The following is a 24,848-nucleotide window of genomic DNA, read 5'->3' on the forward strand; positions in this document are numbered from 1 at the left end:
TTTTTTTTTTTTTATTATGTTAGTCACCATACAGTACATCCCTGGTTTCTGATGTAAAGTCTGATGACTCATTAGTTGCGTATAACACCCAGTGCACCATGCAATACGTGCCCTCCTTTTACCCATCACCGGTCTATCCCATTCCCCCAACCCCCTCCCCTCTGAAGCCCTCAACTTGTTTCTCAGAGTCCATAGTCTCTCATGCTTCATTCCCCCTTCTGTTTACCCCCTTTCTTTATCCCTTTCTTCTCCTACCAATCTTCCTAGTTCTTATGTTCCATAGATGAGAGAAACCATATGATAATTGTCTTTCTCTGCTTGACTTATTTCCCTTAGCATTATCTCCTTCAGTGCTGTCCATGTTGCAGCAAATGTTGAGAAATCATTCTTTTTGATAGCTGAGTAGTATTCCATTGTATATATGGACATCTGCTTAATCCAGTCATCTGTTGAAGGGCATCTCGGCTCCTTCCACGATTTAGCTATTGTGGACATTGCTGCTATGAACATTGGGGTGCATGTGGCCCTTCTCTTCATTATGTCTGTATCTTTGAGTGTTTACCCTGTTTAGATGGATTATTTCACATAAATTAGATTCCACTTAGCTAGAAAGCCAAAAGCTCTGTTTTTCACTCCCTTCCTGCTCCTCTCTTTTGCCTTCATTCATACACCAAGGAGGATGGGACATCAGCAGCTCACCTTGCCTCTTAATCACATCCATACCCTCTTGCCCCATGTCCACATCAATCAGAGCTCCCTGAGTAATTTCTGAGCAGCACCATCGGTGTCCTGACAGTTACTCCATGTCCCCCAGACCCCCTGGAGTGCCCATTGGAGGACCTTTCCAGTGACAAGGCAGAGAAAGGGGTCCCATCTCTCCCCCAGGTAAGCTTGACTTCGTCCAAAATAGAAACCTTGCTTCATTTCTTTGTTTTGGGGCCCCTGACTCAACCACTGGTTCCCATCAGGTTTCTTAGAGAGAACAAAAGACTTGTACCAGCAGTGTTTAGGATGATGCCATCCTCATAGTGTTTTGCATTTTTTTAATTGCAGATGAATTCAACAGGAAATAAAAGCATTCCATTTTTTTATAATCACTCATTGAGAAATAATCTACGTGATGAAAAAGGTGGGGCTTTCTTGTCTGCTTTGGTCTGGAGAGCCACCCTGATTCTGGGTTCTTGCTAGGAATGAAGGTTGAGTGTGTAGTGGGAGAAACCAACTGTCCAGTAAAGAACTATGACCATGTTCTACAGGCCCCAGAACAACTAGGTCATTTAGGTTGTGTGGTTTATGTGTGAGGGCTAAGGGGTGTCTATGTGGTGTCAATGTAAATGTGAGTGTATTGAGTATGTGTGTGTTTCCTCAGGAGGTATTTCCCACTTACACAGAACAATGCAAGTGTCAACTTTGCAAAATAATCTCCTCACCACTGAACACTTCACATACAATCCCGAATTCCTCCATCACCACAACTGTGCCTGGAAGTTTGTTGAATGTTCCCTTCCTCAGATGGAGATAGAGCAGAAAAGACTGTCCCAGGTCTTGACCTCCTAAGGAGGAAAGTCAAAGTGTGGACCTAGGCCTGTATCCCCGTTGCTGATGCTCTGTGCTACTGATCTGCACTTATCACTCAGCTACGGGATCGTTAGTCACAGAGCAGGGGGGTTTCAGCATCCGTGTACACTCCCAAAGTACTAAAGTGTACACATGTCCCAAACACTGACCACGTTATAAGGTGGCCTCAATGGTCACATAACCCAGAACAACTATAGATGGATTTAACAGCCAGCTCTGGCATAGTCATTAGAGTGAAACTCACATAGAAAGTCCACATGCTCCTGGTCAGTCCACTGATTCTGAGAGCTAAGAGGCCCCATGTAGGACAGTGCAGGCCAACATCTGTCATAGCTGAGGTCATTGCTTGTACATGGCCCAGAGCAGTTAAGAATCAGGAAGATAATTTAATGTAATTTATGACATCACCATACCATGAGAAATGCTCAAATCCTGTAAGTCCATACCCAAGATACAGTGGCAAATAGGAATTTAAAGTAAAACTTGGCTTTTAGCTTGGTGCCCATCACCCTTGTTGCAAATCTCCTAAACAGCTGGGTTAGGGAGTGTCAGTGTTCACTCCATGCCTCCTTTACTTTCCCCATTGTGCAATCTTGGCACCCTTGTCAAAGATCATTTATCTATGTACGTGTGAGTTTATTTGGGGGCTCTCTGCTCTGTTCCACTGGTCTATCGGCCTGTTTTTATGCTAGTACCATTCTGTTTGATTACCGTAGCTTTGTAATATGCTTTAAAGTCAGGAAGTGTGGGGACTCCATCTTTGTTCTTCATTCTCAAGATTGTTTTGGTTATTAGGGGTCCTTTGTGGTTCCATATATATTTTAGGGTTTGTTTGTTTGTTTCTATGCAGTGACATTGGGATTTCTGTAGGTCGCTTCCTCTAGGACCTGGTGGTTGACCTTACTGTTTAGTGTCCCAGAGTCTTAAGTTGTGCCTGTCATGTGTGCATGAGCCCAGAAATGCCTATACATGAATGATCAGATCAGGCCAGCAAACTACAACCAAGAAACAACCAGCGGAGGGCAAGTGACCTCTTTTTCATCTTTGGATTCTAGAACTGTGCTCTCCAGGGTGCTAGCCTCTAGCCACATGTGTCTGCTTATAATTAATTTTACACCAACATTCAGCGAATTAAAATAACACCACATTGCTCAGTCACACTAGCCACATTTCAAATGTGCCCATACTAATTTGAATCTCAGGTGGTAAGTTTGGAGGTAAGAGCTGCAATGTGCCTGTAGAACTGAGAGTGTGAAAGCTGATTCATTCAGCATCTCTGTCTCATTCGAAGGTTTGTAACTGTGATCAATTCTTGTTGAAGGGCTCTGACTCCACCAAGTATAGAGAACTTCTGAGAACCCACAGGAAATATCAGGTTGATGCCGTATGACCCACACAACCTCAACTAGAGGAGGAGGAAAGGGTGAGCCCCTCTAATTGATGTGTTTCTATATATCATATTTGTGTTTCTATAGATTTTCTTGTGGAGAGCATTCAAGATTCCAGTAGTGAGGAGGATGACTCTCCAGGTAGGGAACAACACTCAGGTAGGAAGCAATGCAAGAGGGTTCCGGGTACAGTTGGGTTGCACCTGCTGCTCTGGAGACTGAGGAAGGTGGATAGGAAAGCAGAAGGGGTAGGGAAATATATGTACAAGTCTAATTTGTTCATTTCATATTTTAATGACATATTAGTAAGAGGAATGGAGTCCATAGGCATCAGGTGTGCTGTGTTTGCAATCATTTTTGCTTTCCTATTTAAAAATTCTTTCCCATGAAACCTGTACTTCCTTCTCTTTCCCACTGCCAGATGTCAAAGCTTAGGTTCTGTTTCATTAGCACCTCTTGGGATTTTGGTATCTTTCTTGTTATTAACCTTGATGGATGTAATCCTGTGCGACCCAACAGACACTTGAATCTGGATACAAAGTTCTAGCATGAGCCAGGAGGTAGATGAGAGGTCAACTCTCTCCCTTTTAACGTACAGGACTAGTAACATTATGTTCCTGTCCTGTTTGCTCCTCCTTAAAGGCCACTTCCATAGCTAGGTGAGTTGAAGAACCTTTCCTCTGGAATTATGCATATGCTCCAATGTGCTTTAGCTCATCCCAGCCTCCATACCTCACCCAAGTCTGAACTGTGAATGTGCTTCCATCTGAAAGAGGCCCATGTGCAGCTGCCCTGGAGACCCTCCATGGCCGGCAGGGATTCTAGAGGACTGTATGAGGAGCTGCTGGGCCTATTTCACACACCCGCTTTTACAGCCCTGCTGACCCGGTCACCTGGCATTGACCACAGGACACGACCTCTCTCTGGGCAGCAGGGCAGGGAGTCAGTGCTCCTCTCAGAACCCACTGCCTCAGCCACACATTGGCCCTGCCCCCCACACCTTGGTCATGCCTACCCCAGGCCTGCCCAAAGCCCACCCTCCCAGTCCTTCCAAGGTTCAGGGCAAACTGTGGCAGGTAGTGTCTGTTTATGTGATCGCATCAGCTGTAGAGCCCCTGTTGCCCCACGTATAGACTAAGGGAATTTAGACAAGTTAGCTTACTTCTGATTTCATGTTCATGCTCTCTAGGGGGCTAGGAAACCTATGGGATTTTTTGAGAACGATCTTCAAGTAACTGCAATTACCCCAGGCCCAGGACAGGTAGTATGTGGAACTCATTGCCATTCTGTCCCATAGGGCCCAACAAAACCCCAGTCCCATTACAGGTGCCCCCTGGGTTTGGATGGATTGGTTAATTGATCAATTGATTGATGAGGGAGGGTGGCAGTGTACCCATGATCATTCCTCCGGTGTCCCCATATTTTAAAATAACATGGCTGGTAGAGGCTGACCCGGAGAAGGACGATGAACACTAAATAGTGGAGAGCAGTGGAAGGGGAGTACTGAGTCATGAGTACTGAGGAAGGCAACATCACACACAGAAATGCATGCAGATAGTGACTGCCTTCTTGTAAGGACAAGATGACACAGGAGTTCATTCATGGTCACAGTTATGAAATTTGAAGGCTGGAAAAAATATGTTGCAGATCACAGAGACCCATTCCCTCATTGCAGAGGTGAAGACAGAGTCATCCCCAGGTCGGCCTTTATCCTGCCAGGAGCAGTGGGTCCAAGTTCTCACCCCAACCCTGACTGTCCCCGTCCTTTCCCAAGGCTTCCTCCTCCCCACTCCTACAATTATCCATGCACAGGATTACATGCAGGGAGCAAAACTGTGCATGCAATTTATTTCCTCTTTCCTCTCTTTTCACTTTGTTTTTGCTATCTATAAGCTCCTCTTTGTAGCTCTTCCCCCATTCCCTCTTTATAATTCTCATCCTGTAGTATGTGGTCTCATACAGGCACTTAAGGTCCTTGGATCAATGTCTATAAAACCTCCTGCAGCCTACCTCATTCACATTCTTAGTGTTGCTCTGGCCCCTTACGCTGGGTCTGTACCACGGACTCCTGCTGCGCAGCCCTGAATGGCCCCAGCCAGGAGCTGGGCTGGGAGTCGGAAGGGTCCCTGCTGGAGGGGCCCCGGGAATTCTGGATCTGCTCTCAGCATCCTCCACTTAATGGTTACCTGCCCTGGGTGGCTCTGGTTATGCCTGATTCTTGTCTTCCTTTCAGCTGTGAACAAATTTTTTTGTAATGGACTCAAAAGAAGGAAAAGACAAAGCAAATTGGGGCAAAGAAGAACAGGAAGAGGAAATGTGAGTGCAGGGCGCTTGGGATGAAAATGGTAAAGCAAACGAGTGCACATGTTCTCCGTTGCTTCCCTAACTTCCTTGTTGGCACCGCAGGAAAACCAACCAAACACTGGGGTGACCGCTGATGCATGCGGCCACAAAAGCGGAGACAGGGTGGTGGTAATAGTACATACAGGCAACATAACTACCTTCCAAGGACGCTGCCACACTCTTTCTGAGCTAATTATGTGTAATCGTCGTGCCTAGACTATACATGGAGTAGATGATTTTATTCATGTAACCTAATAAGTTAGATATTATTCTTAAGTCCTTCTATAGGAGGCTGCCAGGGTCCTGGAGATGCTCTGTGTGTCAAATTGGTGTTGGCAACAGATGCATTTATATTACAGGAAACCATAAAGCTAGACATTTAAGATTCGGGGACTTTACAATATGTAAAGTAAACATCAATTAAAAAACAAACGTAAAACTATTTTTTTCTACAAAACAAACTCAGGCACAGATCGTTTCCTCTGATTTCTACAAAGTGTTTTAGAAGTGATGCCACTCTCCGACATCCTCTTCCAGAGAACATATGCAGAGGGAACACACCTACACTGCTTTCATCAGATCAGGAGAATTTGGATGCCACCTAGCAATAGACATCACAGTAAAGGGAAATCACAGGTTAACTCTTCTGAATGTAGATGTCAAGATCCAAAACCAAACATCAGCGGTCTATAAATCCACAGAGTTTTTATAAAGGAATGAAACTGGGATTTCATGGAGTGATTTCCATTGGTTGATGTGAACAGGATTACTGGGTGTTTGGGTGCTGCCTGGGACAGTGGTGAGAAGGGACAATGCCATTGGGTTGGTGGAATGAACATTTGGTGGCAGAGGGAAGAAACTCTCTCCCTGCAACTGCAAGGTCTAGAGAAGGGTGAGGAGTCTACAGAGACTTCAGAGTTTGGGGAGCGGGAAGTGCACACTCAGAGTGTAGGCTCTGCCTGCTCAGGCTATTGCTCAGATCAGTGGTCAGAAGAGAGTGGAGGACATGTCAGCTTCATCTATTAAACCAGCAAAGCACCAGTCCATCAGGTCACTTTCCTCATTAGCTAGTGGTTCATCCAGGGTTGGTTCTTGAAGGCCAAGCTGATTCATTAGAGAGGAGTTATATGTGCAAGTTGGCTTGGAAAATCCTGGGCTCTGGGCCACATAGGAGTCAAGCAGACCACTGGTCACACCGTCGGTCTGCCTTGAGGCAGCTGATGTGTGATGATGTGGGAGGAGGAGGGATTTTCCCCCGACCTGTTAAGGGACTTCCTTTCAGGAAAATATCATAGCTTTTGGGTCAGAGATTGAAATGTTTGGGTGGAGGCATGTGCCCTTCTCTTGGCTCCAGCACCTTCTATGTCCTGGCAGCAACTTTGGGGCAGGAAAATTTGGGGAATGGAGGGAGGGTAGCCCTTGGTTCAGAAGTCCAGCACATGATCTGGAGGACTCAGGGGAGGCGGTGGGGGTTGTTCAGGGATCTCTGTCCCCAAGGAAACAACTACTTTCCTATCTCAGATCTGTCATCAGCCTTGTGACTCCAGGCGTCATTTAAAATCTCTACAATTTAGAGCCATGAATCACAAAACAGGGGTCACAGCACCTACCCTGCATAACCCATGAGGATGATGGGGGATGACAGGAAATGATGACAGATACTCTCCATGAGCTGTAAAGCATCATGCCCATGTGAGGGCTGAAATGTCACCTTGCACCCTCCCCTGCCCTGTATCTGTTCGAGTTTCCTCTCCGGAGGCAGCCACTCCTGTATTCCTTGCTTATTCTTGCAGACAGTTAATGCTGGAACACTTACACAGCACTTACGCAGCACCGGTCATTTTCTCCAGGTGATGTCTGGACTGTCTTATATTAAGCTTCGTAAGGGAATACTAGTAAATAGGCCTCATGCCGCAGAACAGGGAACCAGGGACAAAGGGGTTAAGTAACTTTCCCAGGTACATGTGTCTTCTAGCATGAGTTGATACCAGCCACCAGACACCAGCTCTCATGCTCTCTCTCTCTCTCCGTCCCTGTGCTGTGCTGCCTTTCTACATTGTCTCATCCTCATAAAATCACAGCCCCATCACAGATCATAATACCCCTCTTTGCTCATAGAACAGAAGTGCAGCATAGGAATGAATGAATGTGCTCCCAGGGTCTTCTCTCAGCTGCATATCAACAGTTCTATTTTCAGTATGTTTTCTAGGATTGTGGCTCAGGTTATAAAAAGAAAAAGATCATAAGGGATTCAAACACGGGATTCACAATATAACTATTTGTGTTTAAGAAGATCTGCTGGCTGTCCACTGTTCTGCTGGCTGTGCCCACAGTGGTTCAGCCACATTGAAATGGGCATCTGACCAAACAACATGGTAGGGCCACAAATATCACCCCCACTAACTACTCCATTGAAGGTGGCATGGGAGTAAAATCAGTAATTAGATTCAAGAAGAAGGACTGTAGTTTGTACAAAAGACACTGGATGTTGGAAAGGAAGGAGTGAGCAGGGAAGGTGCATACTCAAGGGCCAGTGTGGCTACTTCCTGCTCTCAGCCATGCCTTCCGTAGTGGCTGCTCTGAGGGTGGGTCAGATAGTCAGGGAGACACTGGAGGTGTGTAGATTTCATCCACTAAGCCACAAAAGTCCAGCCTGGCAGACCCCTCTCCTAGTTAATGAACTGCTCATCATCCAAGTTTGGTCAGTTGAAGACGAAGCTAGTTCTTTGGGCAACTGTCACGTGGGCAGTTGGTTTAGAATGTCCTGGGTTCTGAGCCAGTTGGGAGGCAAGCAGACTACTGGTCATTCAGGGTGATCACCTGACCACCAGGGAGTCTCACTGAAAGGCAGCAGATAGAATCAAGTGCTGGGGGCAAGTGAGGGGAGATGGAGACATGCTCAGATCCCCCCACTCCATCAGGGGTTGTTCTTCATTTGGAGGAAAGACAATGTATTTTGAGTCAGGGATTGAAACACAGAGCCAGGAGTTGGGTCAGGATTTGAGCCATCCTCTTGGTGCAGGCACCTCCTTGACATACCAGGTGTCTGCCTGCAGAAACCTTGGGGCAAGAGGATATGAGCAAGGGAGTGAGGAAAGGGCTCAATTCAGGTGTCCAGGACCTGATCTCGTATTCAGGTGATCAGGGATCTCTATCTCCAGGGAACCGTCTGTATCCCCTGACTCAGAACCATCATTCAGTTGCAGTTGAGCTGCAACTCTGAGAAAGTCACTTAATCTCTAAATTTCAGTACCTGCACCATGAAATATGGATCTCAGCCCCTACTCCTCCCACCCTGTGAGCATCACAAGAAATGACTTTTCACTATTGGAAGTTGAATATTGAAGTCTCCAATTGTTGAGGGGTCTGTTTCTCTTCATTTTTGTCAGTTTGTTTTATGTATTTTGGAGTTCTCTTGTAAAACGTTCATAATCTCGAAGGATGGGCCCTTTTGTCATTATAAAATGTCCTTTTTTTTTCTAGAAGAAAAATGTCATAAAAGTTTGTCTTATATTATCAAAGCCAGTCTCGTTCTCTTTTGGTTACTACTTGCTTAGCATTTATTTTCCTTTTATTTTCAACCTCTCTGTCTTAGACTTAAAGCGTGACTCCCTCATAGGCAGCAAATAGAGATTATAGGGTTTTTTTAAATCCATTCTGCCAATATCTGCCTCTGAATTGGAGTATATAATCCATGAATATTTAATTACTAATCAGCTAGCATTGGTATCTGTTTTTTGTTTTGGTTTGGTTTTTTGGCTGTATATGTCATCTCTTTTCTAATAGTCCTCCATTACCGGTTTTTTATGTTATGTTCTAGCGTACCGAATACATTTCCATGGTGCTTCTTTTGCTATATATTCTGGGTTATGTTCTTAGTAGCTTCCCTCAGATTATAATTAACACCTTAAATTATAACATTCTAATTGGATTAATACCAGATTAATTTCCATGGCATATAGAAACTACCTTCATGTAGATTCAATGCACACCCTCCCCTTATTGCCATGGTCATACAAATTATATCTTTATACACTGTGTGCTCGTCAGCATGTTTATAATATTGACTTCAGGTGGTGCCTTTTAAATCAGGAGAAAATAATACATTGTTTACAATTATACACATCTTACATACTTTTATATTTTTTATTTAAATTCATTAGCCAACATATACATACTTATATATTTACACTTTCTTGTATATTAACCTATGCAACTCTTTATTTCTTCATGTAGAATTAAGTTACTCTGTTGTCTTTTCATTTCAGCTTGAAGGGCCCTTAGTATTTCTTTGTAGGCCTTGTGAAAGCAGTGGGTTCTCTCAAATGTTATCTGGGAATGTCTCAACGTCTCCTTTATTACTGAAAGACATCTGCTAGATGCAGAGCTCTTGGCTGACAGTTTCTGTCTTTTGGCACTTTTCATGTCATCCCACTGCCTTCTGGCCTCTGGTTTCTGATGAAAATTAGCCATAAAATTGAGGAGCCTTTGTAAATGATTAGTTGCTTTCATGATTTTCTCTTTGTCTTTGGCCTTGAACAATTTTATTATGAGGTGGGTTTATCCTGCTTGGACTTTTTTGAACTTCTTGAATATTTTTATTAATGTTTCTCATGAAATTTGGTGAGATTTTGGCTATTGTTACTTCACATATCTTCACTGTCCCTCTCTTTTATTTATTTTATCTTTTACTTATTTTATATTTCATTCCCTGTCTTTTATTTTTCTGGGGACTTTTCTTTGTGCATATGTTGGCATGCTTATTGGACCACCAAAAAATGAGATTTCCATGAGGGGATTTGAAAAGTTCTGACTTATTCTTACGAATCTAGAACACTGTAAGCATACCCAGGAGAGACCCTAGAAGGCCCTTAGCTCTCCCCCTGCCTGACCTGGATGTTCTGCACAAGCAACAATGAAGGTTTTCAGCTACCAGCTGAATTTTGAAGATACGATTCAACATGCTCACGAAGCCCTTCGACAAAGACTGAATGACTTAGTTCTAGGCTGTTCGTGAGATCTCTCTCCGGCCAATAGCTGACCGCCATAGAGCTGAGCAGGGACTACAGTGGTCACACGTGACAAAGAATACAGACTTTGGAGAATTAGCAACATCTACGACATCGGCCAAAGCAACTTTTTTCATGACACATCTCCAAAGGCAAGAGAAACAAAAGATAAAATGAACTTGTGGGACTTCGTCAAGATAAAAGGCTTCTGCACAGCCAAAGAAACAGTCAAAAAAACTAAGAGGCAGAGAATATATTTGCAAATGACACTACAGATAAAGGACTGGTATCCAAGATCTACAAAGAACTTCTCAAACTCAATACACGAGAAACAAATAAACAAATCAAAAAATGGGCAGAAGATATGAACAGACACTTTTCCAATGAAGACATACAAATGGCTAAGACACATGAAAAAATGTTCAAAATCATCAGTCATCAGGGAAATTCAAATGAAAACCACACTAAGATACCACCTTATGCCAGTTAGAATGGCAAAAATAGACAAGGCAAGAAACAACAATTGCTGGAGAGGATGTGGAGAAAGGGGATCCCTCCTACATTGTTAGTGGGAATGCAAGTTGGTACAGCCACTCTGGAAAACAGTGTGGAGGTCCCTTAAAAAGTTAAAAATTAAGCTACCCTATGACCCAGCCATTGCACGACTGGGTATTTATCCCAAAGACACAGACGTAGTTAAGAGAAGGGCCATATGCACCCCAATGTTCATAGCAGCATTGTCCACAATAGGTAAGGCATGGAAGGAACCGAGATGCCCTTCAACAGATGACTGGATTAAGAAGTTGTGGTCCATATATACAATGGAATATTACTCCGCTATCAGAAAGATCGATTTCTCAACATTTGTTTCAGAGGGGAGGGGGTGGGGGAATGGGGTAGGCTGGTGATGGGTAGTAAGGAGGGCACGTATTGCGTGGTGCACTGGGTGTTATACGCAACTAATGAATCATCGAACTTTACATCAGAAACCAGGGATGTACTGTATGGTGAGTGACATAGTATAATTAAAAAAACATTAAAAAATAAAAGGAATTAAATTTTAAAAAAATAAAAGAATTTTCTTAAAATCGTATACTGAATAATATGACGTGGCACCTCTGGATAATAGTGACCAACCAGATCCTCAGGTTGAATTTAGGTCATTAAACAGGGCTTTGTTGTTATATTCTTCCTCCAACTTAAAAAAAACTAAAGCTTATCATATGCACAATTTTGTAATGGTAGAGTTTGGATATTTAATATATGTATGATTTCTTGAACTTGTAAGTTTACTTAATTCATCTTCACAGTCATAGAGAAAGTTATTTGGGAATAAAATCAATTATCTTTGGTCATGTATATTTTACTTATCTTGATAAGGCTTGTACTATATAGAAAGAAAACATGAAGATATACAGAGATTCCAAGATATGGTGTAAAACTGCCTATCATTCTAAATCCACACTGTATCTTTAAAATATATGTACAGGCACCGGGGGGGCTCAGTCGTTAAGCGTCTGCCTTCGGCTCAGGTCATTATCCCAGGGGCCTGGGATCGAGCCCCGCATCGGGCTCCCTGCTTGGCGGGAGGCCTGCTTCTTCCTCTCCCACTCCTCCTGCTTGTGTTCCCTCTCTCGCTGTCTCTCTCTCTGTCAAATAAATAAAATCTTTAAAAAAAAATTAAAAAAATACATGTAAAATTGCTCCAAATTGCCCAAGGCCTCGCTAGAGCAGTCAAGAGGAAGTAGCTGATTTTCATCATCCTGTTTGCCTGGAGACCACTCCAGACACGTACATCACACTGACGTGTGTGCAGCAGACGGGTTGGGAAGGACTCGGCTTCTCGCTGGGCCTCATGTCACAGTGGAAGTCTGAGCCTCACGACAGCATTACTGTGGCTTTGAGTTGACCGCACTGAGCTGTGTCTAGGCAGCATGCGGTTTGCTTGGTTGGTTACGAGTTGTCTGTTGACTGCGAAACAGCTCCAGTCACATTGACCTCCCATCGCCTCGTCCTCAAACTTTCCTCATCGCCTCCTGATTCCATCCATACGATGTTCTTTCTGCAGGCATCACCTCCTCCTCCACTGCCCACTCCAGCCACTACCCAGGCTGCACCCCAAGTTACCCTGAATGCATTCCTCAGATAGGGGTTCAGTCAGCCCCTCTTCCAGAGAACCTCCCAAAATCTCCCTGACTAGAGCTGTGCCCAGGTCATCTTTTTCAGGGATCTCCTATTAGTTGAACTTTTTATTGTGTGGTTATTTTATGTATATCTTCCCAAGAATAATTAGGATCCATGGAGGGAGAGAATGTGAAGTTCTTACCAGTAATCCTGCACTTACCTCCTTGCACCTGGTGAACGGGACAGAGATTCTCCAGAGACAGTGCAGTGAGGACAACACGTTGCAGTGGGGAGGGTGCAGGATCTGAATCTGCATGGTCTGCACCATGCCTCGCTCTGCCATTCACACCACATGACACACAGCAGGATCAAAAAACATTTCTAGGAGACGTCTCCTCATGTCGAAAACAGGACTAACAGTCATTCCTCAAGGGGGCATTTGTGAGGAGAGAGAAAAGTTGTATTCATGTAAGATCTTGGGATGTATCTGTCATGCTACCCTTCACTAAATGTTGGTTGGTGGCCTACTGACAGCCTAGTCTCACATTACTGGGTCATGTCCTCTGAGCAAATCATGATCACTCAGAGAGGCATGCGCCTCTCTGCAGCTCTGAGATCCTTGTCTTGTCACAGCTGTCTCTCTCCATTGTCACAGTCAACCCCAGTCAACCTATGTTATGGGCATTATTTTCTCAGTTCTTTCTTTTGTGTCTGACATTTTGTCTTTTTCCCTGCCACTTTTTCTTAAAACATGGGTGGCTACAGCTGGATGTCTCTCCTGGAGTCTAGAGGATGTAGGATACATAGTAGCACTGCGGTGTCCCTGCCCTCCCGGCCAGGTTGACCACGGTCTCTCAGGGTTTTTCCAAAGACCCACCCTCAGGGGTCTTCCACATGTCCTAAGCAGTCAATGCATTTGTTCATTTAGTCCAAACTTGTAAAATAAGTTTGGTCACCTCTGCATGCAGCCTACCTGCAAAGGAGTTAAGTGACTTGTCCAAATTGAGGCAAAAAAGCATGGTTAATCCTACAGTCACGGAAGACATGGGATGAGTCATCAAGACAATTTCCTAGAGAAAAGAACTCACACATGAATCCTTAGAGGTCACTTCTTACATCGATCTATTCAATGAACACATCATTCTAAATATACTCAGTTTTCCGTTGAATAGGACTTTTCACAACTAACTGAAGCAGCATGCATCACCAGAATACCAGAGGAAGCTAAGTGCGGGGGCTTCAGAGGGTCACAGTTTTGAGGACAGCATTCATCCTGTGCCAAAGTCCAATGACGCACTGCGAGCCCAGTGCGAGACACAGCACCTCTCTGTCCAGGAGACCCCGACACTGAGATTCCCGAGACGGTGTAGACTGTGCCCAGGGCCCTGAAATGGAAAGAGACACAGGGATGGTGAGTCTGAGGTCATATGATGTCTATAAGAAGGAAGTGGCAGGGCCTCCCCTGATCCACTGTCAACAAATCACCTGAGCAGAGAGTGAGAGGAGTGGGGAGGAAAGAGGACGAGGCTGTGATGGAAAGACCCTTCGAGTTCTGCTTCCCGCGGGGCCCAAAGTTGATTTTACCTACTGGCCCCACTCAAAGGGAGGACAGGGAAGTCATGCAGATCCTTCCCCTCCCCTTGATGGCCTCCCACAGCTGATGTACCCCAGGGGTTTGTGGCAAGGCAGGCCCACAACTCCTCCTGCTGTGTTAGGGCCAGATGTACATACAGAAGGGGACCTTGGAGAGAGAGTTGCATGCCCATCCACCTGTCCACTATCCCCTCCTCCCAGAGTGGGGTCTCTTCACTGCCCAGGAGCCTCCTCTTAAGACTGCAGCCTCTTCCACAGCCTTGCACTCAGTGAAGTGACCTCCACAGCTTCTTCCTCCATTGTAGATCACTGTAGAGGGGGATCCAGAGGGAACCCAACCTCAGAGAGAACTTGTTCCAGATTCAGAACAGCAGAAGGACCAAAGACCATGACAGATCAGCCAAGACCAACCCACTTTCCACTGTGGCAGTCAGGGGGATCCCCTTCACCTCATCCTGTGTTGCTCTCTCTCCATCATTCCTGATTGGGGGACAAAATAGGGAAGGCCTCAAGGAGAGGGAGAGAGCGCTAAGCACATCTTGTGGGTGCTCCACTCTGAGGAATGGGAGGGACCACCCAGCCCTCTTTGGCACACGCCAGTTAACCTCTGCCTGATACTGGACCCAAGGGTTGATTGGGTCTGTTGTTTGGGTGTACACATATGGTATCAGGAAATTGGAGGGAAGCAGAACTTTCAAGGGAAGAAGAGGGACTCTGCATTTTTTTCCCAGAGCAAAGCTGGTTCCAGTCACTAACATAATAATCCACACCAATACTTCCAGTGCAGGACTGAGTGATCTGACCAAAAGCTCCAGAAATTGTGGACAGCTGGGTCAGCAAACCATACCCAGGATCTTAGAAATGGGGGTGCATCAACCACACAGTATCAGAGAACCAGAGGAGAAAGGACGGCCCCCATTACACTACTCCAGAACTCAGCAGCAGCCACTTGCCCACAAAATGACAGCAATAACTCTGGACAGTGAGAAGGTACAGACAGCCAACAGGTTTTTATCTCACTTCCCTGTGGGCCTTGAGGACAATGTAGGCATCAAGCTGCTGTCCCACACTAAGCAGTAATAATCAGCCTCTTTTCCAGGCTGAAGCCCAGAGATCAAGAAGCCTGGCTGCCTGACCTGGAGCCCAGGAAGCTCTTCTGAGAGGCAATTGCAAATCTGGGGGTCAGGAGTTTGGCAACAAAGCCCAGGTGTTGCTGAAGCTGAGCTGCTCCCCTAGTGCACGTGTTGGTGGCCATCTCTCCTTGGCCCTTGGACACTGAGGGTGGCTGAGTCAACCCCACCTGGACCACAGACCCTGGCACGGGGGAGGGACAAGTAGAACAGTGAGTTGGGTGAATGAGGGAGTGGACCAGAGCTGAATGAGGGGCCCCCCACAAATCTTCCACCCAGAAAAGTTCAGCTCTCATCTGTGCAGAAAGTGAGGAGCACAATGAGAGGGGCACAGGTCGTGTATAGATGCTCAAGAGCTCTGCTCCCTGAGATTCCAGAAAGGGGCAACCCTAAGTCCCTCTTATTCTCTCCCTAGGCACCATGGGGAGATGGGCTCCTGCATTCATATATGTCCCTGCTCCTTGACACTCAGCCCTGGGTACCATCTCTAGCAGAATGATGCCCCCCACAAATGTCCATGTTCTAATCCTTGGAATCTGCCCGCATGTTGCCTTACATGGGGAAGGGGAATTAAAGTTGCAGATGGAATTAGGTTGCCAATCAGCTCACATTAAAATCAGGAGATGATCCTGGATTATCCAAGTGGTCACAAGGTCATTAAAAGTGGAAGTGCAGCAGAAGAGTCCACTAGGATGTGGGGCAGTCAGTCAGCTATTGCTGGCATTAGAGGTGGAAGGGGCAACTAAGCAGGGAGTGTAGACAACCTCTAGAAGCTAGAAAAAGCCAGGAACCAGATTCTCTCCCAGCGCCTCCAAAAAGGAACACCCTACAGACGTATTTATTTTAGTCCAGTGAGGCCCATATGAGACTCTAACCTGCAGAAGTGTAAGACACTATATTTATGAGGTTTGAAGGCAATACATTTGTGGTAATTGGTTACAGCAATGGGAAACTGATACAGTAATTCCCAAGTCAATGGACTGAAGAAGAAGAATCTTGATCATTTCAGCAGATACAGAAAAAGCACTTAGGACAATTCAACATACATTCAAGATTTTAAAAACTCTCAGCAAAATAAGAATTAAGAAAGACTTTGTCAACTTGATGAAGGACACTTACAGTTTATAGTTAACATAATAGTGATGGAAGATAAAATTATTTCCTCTGAATTCAACACGACACAGGAGTTGGTGACTATCATAACAAATACTAGGGTCATCTACTGATTTCATTTCCTTTGGATGTATCCCTAGATATGTGATTACTGGATCATATGGTGGTTCTATTTGCAATTATCTGAGGAAACTCAGTACTGTTTTCCATAATGGCTGTACCATTTTACATTCTCACTAACAGTATATGAATGTTCAAATTTCCATTTTCTTACCAACATATATATAAACCATCCTAACAGGTGACATGATATTGTCCTTTGATTTGGATTTCTCTGATGATTAATGATGCTGAGCTGCTTTTCATATGTCTGTCAGCCATTTGTATTTCTTCATTGGAAAAATGTCTATTGAAATATTTAGCCCATTTTTATGTTGGGTGAAACACTTTCTTAAAAGATTCATTTATTTTGAGAGAGCGAGAGAAAGCACAAGAGGAGGGAGGGTCAGAGGGAGAAGCAGACTCTGCTGAGCAGGGAGCCTGATGTGGGACTTGATTCCAAGACTCCGGGATCATCACCTGAGCAGAAAGCAGATGCTTAACCAACTGAGTTATTCAGGCGCCCCTGGATTAAACACTTTTATTTTAATGATTAGTAGCAGTTTCTTATATATTTTGGATATTAGCCTCTTTTTTATTTTTTAAAGATTTTATTTTTTAGAGAGAGAGTGAGCAAGTAGTAGGTGGGGCAGAGGACAAGGTAGAGAATCTCAAGCAGAATCCAAAATGAGTATGGAGCCCAAAGCAGGGCTTGAACTCATAACCCTGAGATCATGCCCTAAGCTGAAATCAAGAGTTGGATGCTTAATCAGCTGAGCCACCCAGGGCCCCTAGTCTCTTTTCTGATACAAGGTTTGCAATTGGATTCTCCCATTCTATAGACTGCCTTTTCATTCTGTTGATTGTTAAAGAGACTATCCTTTCCTCATTGTGTACTCTTGGCACCCTCATCAAAGATCATTTATCCATGTATGTGTGAATTTATTTGGGGGCTCTCTCTTCTGTTCCATTGCTCTATCTACCTGCTTTTTTTTTTTTAAATTAATGTATAGTATATGTTTCAGAGGTGAAGTTTAGTGATTCATCAGTTGCATATAATACCCAGTGCTCATTACATCACGTGCCCTCCTTAATGCCCATCACCCAGTTACCCCATCCGCCCACCCAACTCCCCTTCCGCAACCCTCAGGTTGTTTCCCAGAGTCAAGAGTCTCATAAGGTTTGTCTTTCTCTGATTTCTTACCCTTCAGTTTGCAAAGAGCAATGGACAGATGATCTAAGCAGAAGATCAACAATCAACAAGATCTCACTCTTTGCATCAAAAAACAAGGGCTTTGGATGACACACTGGACCAGATGGACTTTAGAGATATATTCAGAGCACTTCATCCTAAAGGAGCAGAATGCACATTCTTCTCAAGTGCACATGGAACATTCTCCAGAATAGATCACATACTGGGTCACAAATCAGGTCTCAACAGGTACCAAAAGACTGGGATGGTTCCCTACATATTTTCAGACCACAATAATGTAAAACTTTTTTTTCTTTTTTCTTTTTTTTTTAAGATTTTATTTATTTATTCGACAGAGACAGAGACAGCCAGCGAGAGAGGGAACACAAGCAGGGGGAGTGGGAGAGGAAGAAGCAGGCTCATAGTGGAGGAGCCTGATGTGGGGCTCGATCCCATAACGCCGGGATCACGTCCTGAGCCGAAGGCAGACGCTTAACAGCTGTGCCACCCAGGTGCCCCCACAATGCTGTAAAACTTAAAGTCAACCATAAGAAAAAATTTGGAAGACCACAAATACATGGAGCTTAAAGAACATCTTACTGAAGAATGAAGGCGCCAAGCAGAAAATTAAAGAATTAAAAAAAAAAATGGAAGCAAATGAAAATGAAAACACGACAGTTCAGAACCTTTGGAATGCAGCAAAGGTAGTCCTAAGAGGGAAGTATATAGCAATACCAATCTTTCTCAAGAAACAAGAAAATTCTCAAATACACATCCTAACCTTACTCCTAAAGGAGATGGGGAAAAAACCCAGCAAATAAAGCCTAAAGCCAGCAGGAGAAGAGAAATAACAAAGATTAGAACAGAAATCAATGATATAGAAATCAAAAGAACAGTAGAACAGATCAACAAAACTAGGAGCTCATGCTTTGAAAGAATAAGATTGATAAACCCTAGCCAGACTTATCCAAAAGAAAAGAGAAAGGACTCAAAATCACAAACGAAAGAGGAGAGATCACAACCAACACTGAAGAAATACAAACAATTATAAGAACATATTATGAGCAATTATGTGCCAACAAACTTGGCAATCTGGAAGAAATGGATGCATTCCCAGAAACATATAAACTACCAAAACTGAAACAGGAAGAAATAGAAAACCTGAACAGACCCATAATCAGCAAAGAAATTGAAGCAGTAATTAAGAATCTCCCAACAAACAAGAGTCCAGGACCAGATGGCCTACCAGCGGAAACCAAACATATAAAGAAGCATTAATAACTTATTCTCCTGAAGCTGTTTCAAAAAATAGAAATGGAAGGAAAACTTCCAAACTCTTTCTATGAGGCCAGCACTACCTTGATCCCCAAACCAAAGACCCCACCAAAAAGGAGAATTACAGACCAATATTCCTGATGAACATCGATGCAAAAATTCTCACCAAGATACTAGCTAATAGGATCCAACAGTACATTAAAAGGATAATTCACCGTGACCATTTAGGATTTGTTCCTGGGCTGCAAGGATGGTTCAACATCTGCAAATCAATCAATGTGATACACCACATTAATAAAAGAAAGGTCAAGAACCATACGATCCTCTCAATTGATGCAGAAAAAGCATTTAAGAAAATACAAAATCTTTTCTTGATAAAAACTCTCTGCTGTGTAGGGATAGAGGGAACATGCCTCAGCATCATAAAAGCCACATATGAAAAACCCATGGCAAATATCATCCTCAATGGTGAAAATCTGAGAGCTTTTCCCGTAAGGTCAGGAACATGACAAGGCTGTCCACTCTCACTGCTGTTGTTCCACATAGTACTGGAAGTCCTCGCCTCAGCAATCAGACAACAGAAAGAAAAGACATCCAAACTGGCAAAGAAGAAGTCAAACAAGGTACTCTATGGAGAAAGTCCCAAAGACTCCACCCAAAAATTGCTAGGACTCATACAGGAATTCAGCAAAGTGGCAGGATATGAAATCAGTGCACAGAAGTCAGTTGCATTTTGATACACTAAGAATGAGGCAGATGAAAGAGAAGGCATCGATCCCATTTACAGTTGCCCAAAAAACCCATTAAATTACCTAGGAATAAACAGAACCAAAGAGGTAAATGGTCTGTACTCTGAAAATTATAGAACCTTATGAAAGAAATCGAGGAAGACACAAAGAAATGGAAAAACATTCCATGCTCATGGATTGGAAGAACAAATATTGTTAAAATGTCTATGTTACCCAAAGCAATCTACACATTCAACACAATCCCTATCAAAATACCATCAGCATTTTCCATAGACCCAGAGCAAACAATCCTAAAACTTGTATGGAACCAGAAAAGACCCCAAATAGCAAAAGTAATATTGCAAAAGAAATCCAAAGCTGGAGGCATCATGATTCCAGACTTCAAGCTATATTACAAAGCTGTAATCATCAAGACAGTATGGTACCGGCACAAAAACAGACACATAGATCAATGGAACAGAACAGAGAATCCAGAAGTGGACCCTCGACTCTATGGTCAATTTATCTTCCACAAAGCAGGACTGAATACCCAATGGAAAAAAGACGCTCTCTTCAACAAATGGTGTTGGGAAAATTGGACAGCCACATGCAGAAGAATGAAACTGGACCACTTTCTTACACCATACACAAAATAAATTCAAAATGGATGAAAGACCTAAGTGTGAGACAGGAATCCATCAAAATCCTAGAGAAGAACACAGGCAGCAACCTCTTCCACTTCAGCCACAGCAACTTCTTGCTAGACATGTCTCTAAAGGCAAGGGAAACAAAAGCAAAAATGAACTATCGGGACTTCATCAAGATAAAAAGCTTTTGCACAGCAAAGGAAACAGTCGACAAAACTAAAAGACAACCTACAGAATGGGAGAAGATATTGCAAATGTCTTATCAGATAAAGGGCTAGTATCCAAGATCTATAAGGAACTTATCAAACTCAATACTCCCCCCCAAAATAATAATCCAGTCAAGAAATGGGCAGAAGACATGAACAGACATTTCTCCAAGGAAGGCATACAAATGGCCAACAGACACATGAAAAAATGCTCCACATCCCTTGGAATCAGGGAAATACAAATCAAAACCACAATGAGATACCACCTCACACCACTCAGAATGCTCAAGTTAACAAGTCAGGGAACAACAGATGTTGGCAAGGATGCCTAGAAAGGGGAACCCTCTTACACTATTGGTGGGAATGTAACCTCAAAAAGTTACAAATAGAACTATGCTATAATCCAGCAATTGCACCACTACATATTCGCCTAAAGGATACAACAATTCAGATTTGAAGAGGCACCTGCACCCCAATGTTTATAGCAGCAATGTCCACAGTATAGCTAAAGTATAGAAAGAGCCCAGACGTCATGTCCATCAACAGATGAATGGATAAAGAAGTGATACACACACACACACACACACACACACACACACACACTGGAATATTACTCAGCCATCAAAAAATGAAATATTACCATTTGCAATGATGTGGATGAATGTAGAGGGTATTATGCTAAGTGAAATAAGTCAATCAGAGAAAGACAAATACCATACGATTTCACTTATGTGGAATTTAAGAAACAAAACAGATGAATATAGGGGAAGGGAAGGGAAATAAGATAAAAACTAGAGGGAGGGAATCCATAAGAGCCTCTTAACTCTAGGGAACAAATTAAGGTTTGCTGGAGGGGAGGTGGGTTGGGGGAAGGTATAACTGGGTGATGGGCATGAAGGAGGGCACTGAATGTAATGAGCACTGGGTGTTATATGCAACTGATGAATCACTAAATTTGACAAATGAAACTAATAAAAATAAATTAATTTTTTAGAAAGGAAGAAGATGTGGGATATATTTCTGTAATGGAATATTACTCAGCCAACCCAATGAATGAAATCTTGCCACTTGCAATGATGTGGATGGAACTAGGGGGTTTCATGCTAAGTGAAGTCAGGCAGTCAGAGAAAGACAAATACCATATGATTTCACTCATATGTGGAAGTAAGAAACAAAAGAGATGAACAGAGGGCAAGGGAAGGCAAAATAAAAGAAGATGAAAATAGAGAGGAAACCACAAGAGACGCTGAACTCTAGGAAAGAAACTGAGAGTTGCTGGATGGGAGGTGGGTGCTAGGAAGGGATAACGGGGTGATGGGCATTAAGGAGGGCACTTGAAGTAATGAGCACTGGGTATTATATGCAACTGATCAATCACTAAATTGTACCCCTGAAACTAATAATAATACAGTATAAGTTGACTGAATTGAATTTAAATAAGGAAATAAATAAATAAATAAATAAATAAATAAAAAGGGAAAAGGGCAAAAAATAGTGTTGGTGAGGATGTGGAGAAGCTGGAACCCTTGTGCACTGGTGGAAGGGATGTAAAATGCATGCAGCTGATGTACAGGACAGCTGATGTGAAGTTATTCTCAAGAAATTAAACACAGAATTACCATATGATCCAGCAATGCCACCTTTGGATATCTACCTAAAAGAATTGAAAACAGGGTCTCAAAAAGTTATTTTTGTACCTGTGTTTATACCAGCATTATTCACAACAGACAAAAGTTGTAAGTAGCCCAAATGTCTACTGATGGGGGAATGGATAAAGAAAACGTGGCACACACATACAATGGAACATCATTCAGCCTTAAAAAGGAAGGAAATTTGGACTCATGCTACAACATGAATGAACCCCGAGGACATTAAGTAAAATAAGACAGTCACAAAAGGTCAAATACTGGACAATTCCACTCCTACGAGGTATCTAGTCGAATTCATGAGACAAAAAGTAGTTGCCTGGAGCTGGTGGGAGAAAGGAATGAGAAGTTCTTGTTCATTGCGTAGAGTTTGGGTTAGGAAAGATCAAGAAGTTTTGGAGATGGTTAGAGGAATGGTTGCAGGACTATGTGAATGTGCTTAATACCATAGAACTATACTCCTTAAAATGGCTAAAATGGTTAAGCTTTGTTATATAGATTTTAATTTAAAATTTTCATCTTAATAAAAGTTTTTTTGAGCTCTGGACTGAGACTGGGGGATACAGTAATTAAAGGTGGAGCTCTTCACTCACAGAACAAGTAAACAAGCAGATAAATGACAGGGTGTCAAACGCTGTAAGGGGAGGGGGGCACCTAACCCACAGTCTGGGTGTGTTTCTGTGCTTACGAGGAGCAGTCAGGAGACTCCCACAGCTACTGGAGTCTAGGTGCAGATTTGAAGGAGATGGAAGTAGTCAACTGAAGGGATTAAGGGGAAAGAGAGGTATCCCTAGTGGTGGGTATCAGCTGTGGGCAGGAGACAAGAATGTGAGGTAGGAGAAGTGCAGAGAACGTCAGTGTGGTTGCACATAGAGGTGGTGACATTGAGCAAGAGCATACATTTTTTTTAAGTCAGGTTAGGGTTTGGGTCACATCATCAGAGTTTTCAGTGGCAGGTAACAGCTCACTTTGTTTACAGTCTAGATGGGGAAGCAGATGGGTAAACACACCCACACATATTGGAAGTTTAATACAAAAGTTAAGAGGTAGTTCTTCTAATCACAGTGATCTGGCATGGGAGGACGTTGTGCTTGTATATTTCTTAGACTCTTCTCCTTTCTCTATACTGTAGCTTCTGAAAGTTTAACTTTCCCCAACTCCATTTTTTTTATTATATTATTTTTTTATTATGTTAGTCACCATACAGCACATCCCTGGTTTCTGATGTAAAGTTTGATGACTCATTAGTTGCACGTAACACCCAGTGCACCATGCAATACGTGCCCTACTTAATACCCATCACCAGCCCATCCCATTCCCCCACCCCCCCAAAGCCCTCAGTTTGTTTCTCAGAGTCCATAGTCTCTCATGCTTCACTCCCCCTTCTGATTACCCCCCCTTCTTTATCCCAACTCCACTTTTTAACCTCTCCCCCTATGTACTCTCCAGTTTGCTCGTCTCTCTCCACAAGTAAGGTGAAAAGAAGATGAAATGGATCTCTAGTCAGGTCCTCGTCTGGCTTGAGGGGAGCTGGTGAAACTGCCATTAATTCAGTTAAATAAATGTACTTATTGAGGACCTACACTGTGCTTTGTAGAGTGTTCTGAGGATACAATGGTGAATAAAATGCATAGGTCTCTGCCCTCATAGTGTTAACTGTACATAATCACAGATCACCGTGTGTCGCTACGTATCGTTACATATGTCCTCATCTTCACTTTCCATGGTTTGTTACCCATGGTCAACCACAGTCTGGAAGCAGACGATCCCCCTCCTGAAGTACCGTCAGGTCAAAAGTAGCTTAACTATACATCACAACGCCTACATCATTCACCTCACTTCATCTAATCACGTGGCCATTTTTCCATCTCCTATCATCACAAGAAGGGTGAGTGTAGTACAATAAGAGAACTTGAGAGAGACACCACATTTATGTAACTTTTATTACAGTATATTGTTATAATTATTCTATTTTATGAGCTATTGTTGTTAATCTCTTACTGTGCCTAATTTATCATAGATATGTATGTACAGGAAAAAACATAGTATATATATGGTTCAGTACTGTCCAAAGTTTCAGGCATCCACTGGAGGTCTTGGAACATATCCTACGGATAAGAGGAAACTACTGTAATTATAACTGCAAAAAAGTAGCCACTTCCTCCTAGTAGGGGAATAGACTCTGGGATCCTAGGACGGGCACTGTACTCAAGAGGCTAATACAAACTGCTCACCAGAAGGAGCTATGTGCAGCACACGGAGACCTCTGAAGGACAAGGCCAGGACACCTGATGGGCTGAGGAAGGGAAAGGCATGAAGCTGAAGAAAGGCAGGACCTGGCTTATCACAGGCAGTGAAACCTCCTCTCTTGTCAAGGGTATCGATGTTTCAAAGTGAGGAATGACAAAACTTGCTGATCTCTGGGACACACCAGCATTTTGCTATGCACAGGATTTTGACCACAGAGGTAAAAGAATTCAACTTCTGTTTTTCACAGACAAATAAATGTTTGACTTAGATCCAACCAACCAACAGTAACAAAATAAGAGGGAAGTCTAGTAAAAGATAACATAGGTTAAAGACATAATGTATCCTTAAATAATCAATTTTAATGATTAAGAAAATATACAGAATTGAAATTAACAAAAGAATAAAATCAACCTAAAGAATCAATCTAAAGAATAAAATAGCAGTTTCAGTACTGCAATTCCAAGCTTTAAGACAACAATTCTGTATTTACTATGAGAAAGACAGATGCTTTCTTACACTTCTGTCAT

The 24,848-nt window shown here is 43.1% G+C and overlaps 1 protein-coding gene across 14 annotated transcripts in view; it reads left to right on the plus strand.

Annotated features, from left to right (window-relative positions):
* LOC103681925 (ral guanine nucleotide dissociation stimulator-like) overlaps positions 1-17,796 on the plus strand; it is a 42,205-nt gene extending 24,409 nt beyond the window's left edge. For 3 of the 14 annotated variants that reach the window (XM_040620929.1, XM_040620937.1, XM_040620940.1), the window contains one exon: positions 17,589-17,794. In XM_040620929.1, coding sequence (XP_040476863.1) covers positions 17,589-17,613 — 25 coding nt within the window. In that variant the 3' untranslated portion in view covers positions 17,614-17,794. Of the gene's footprint in view, positions 1-814; positions 886-2,899; positions 3,002-3,053; positions 3,108-5,199; positions 5,283-17,588 lie in introns of those variants that run through there. The other 11 variants (XM_040620927.1, XM_040620936.1, XM_040620925.1 and 8 more) reach the window with 9 other exon arrangements.
* Positions 17,797-24,848: the final 7,052 nt, after the last annotated feature.

This window comes from Ursus maritimus, unplaced genomic scaffold, assembly GCF_017311325.1.
Source record: "Ursus maritimus isolate PB19 unplaced genomic scaffold, ASM1731132v1 scaffold_38, whole genome shotgun sequence".
Classification (NCBI taxonomy): domain Eukaryota; kingdom Metazoa; phylum Chordata; class Mammalia; order Carnivora; family Ursidae; genus Ursus; species Ursus maritimus.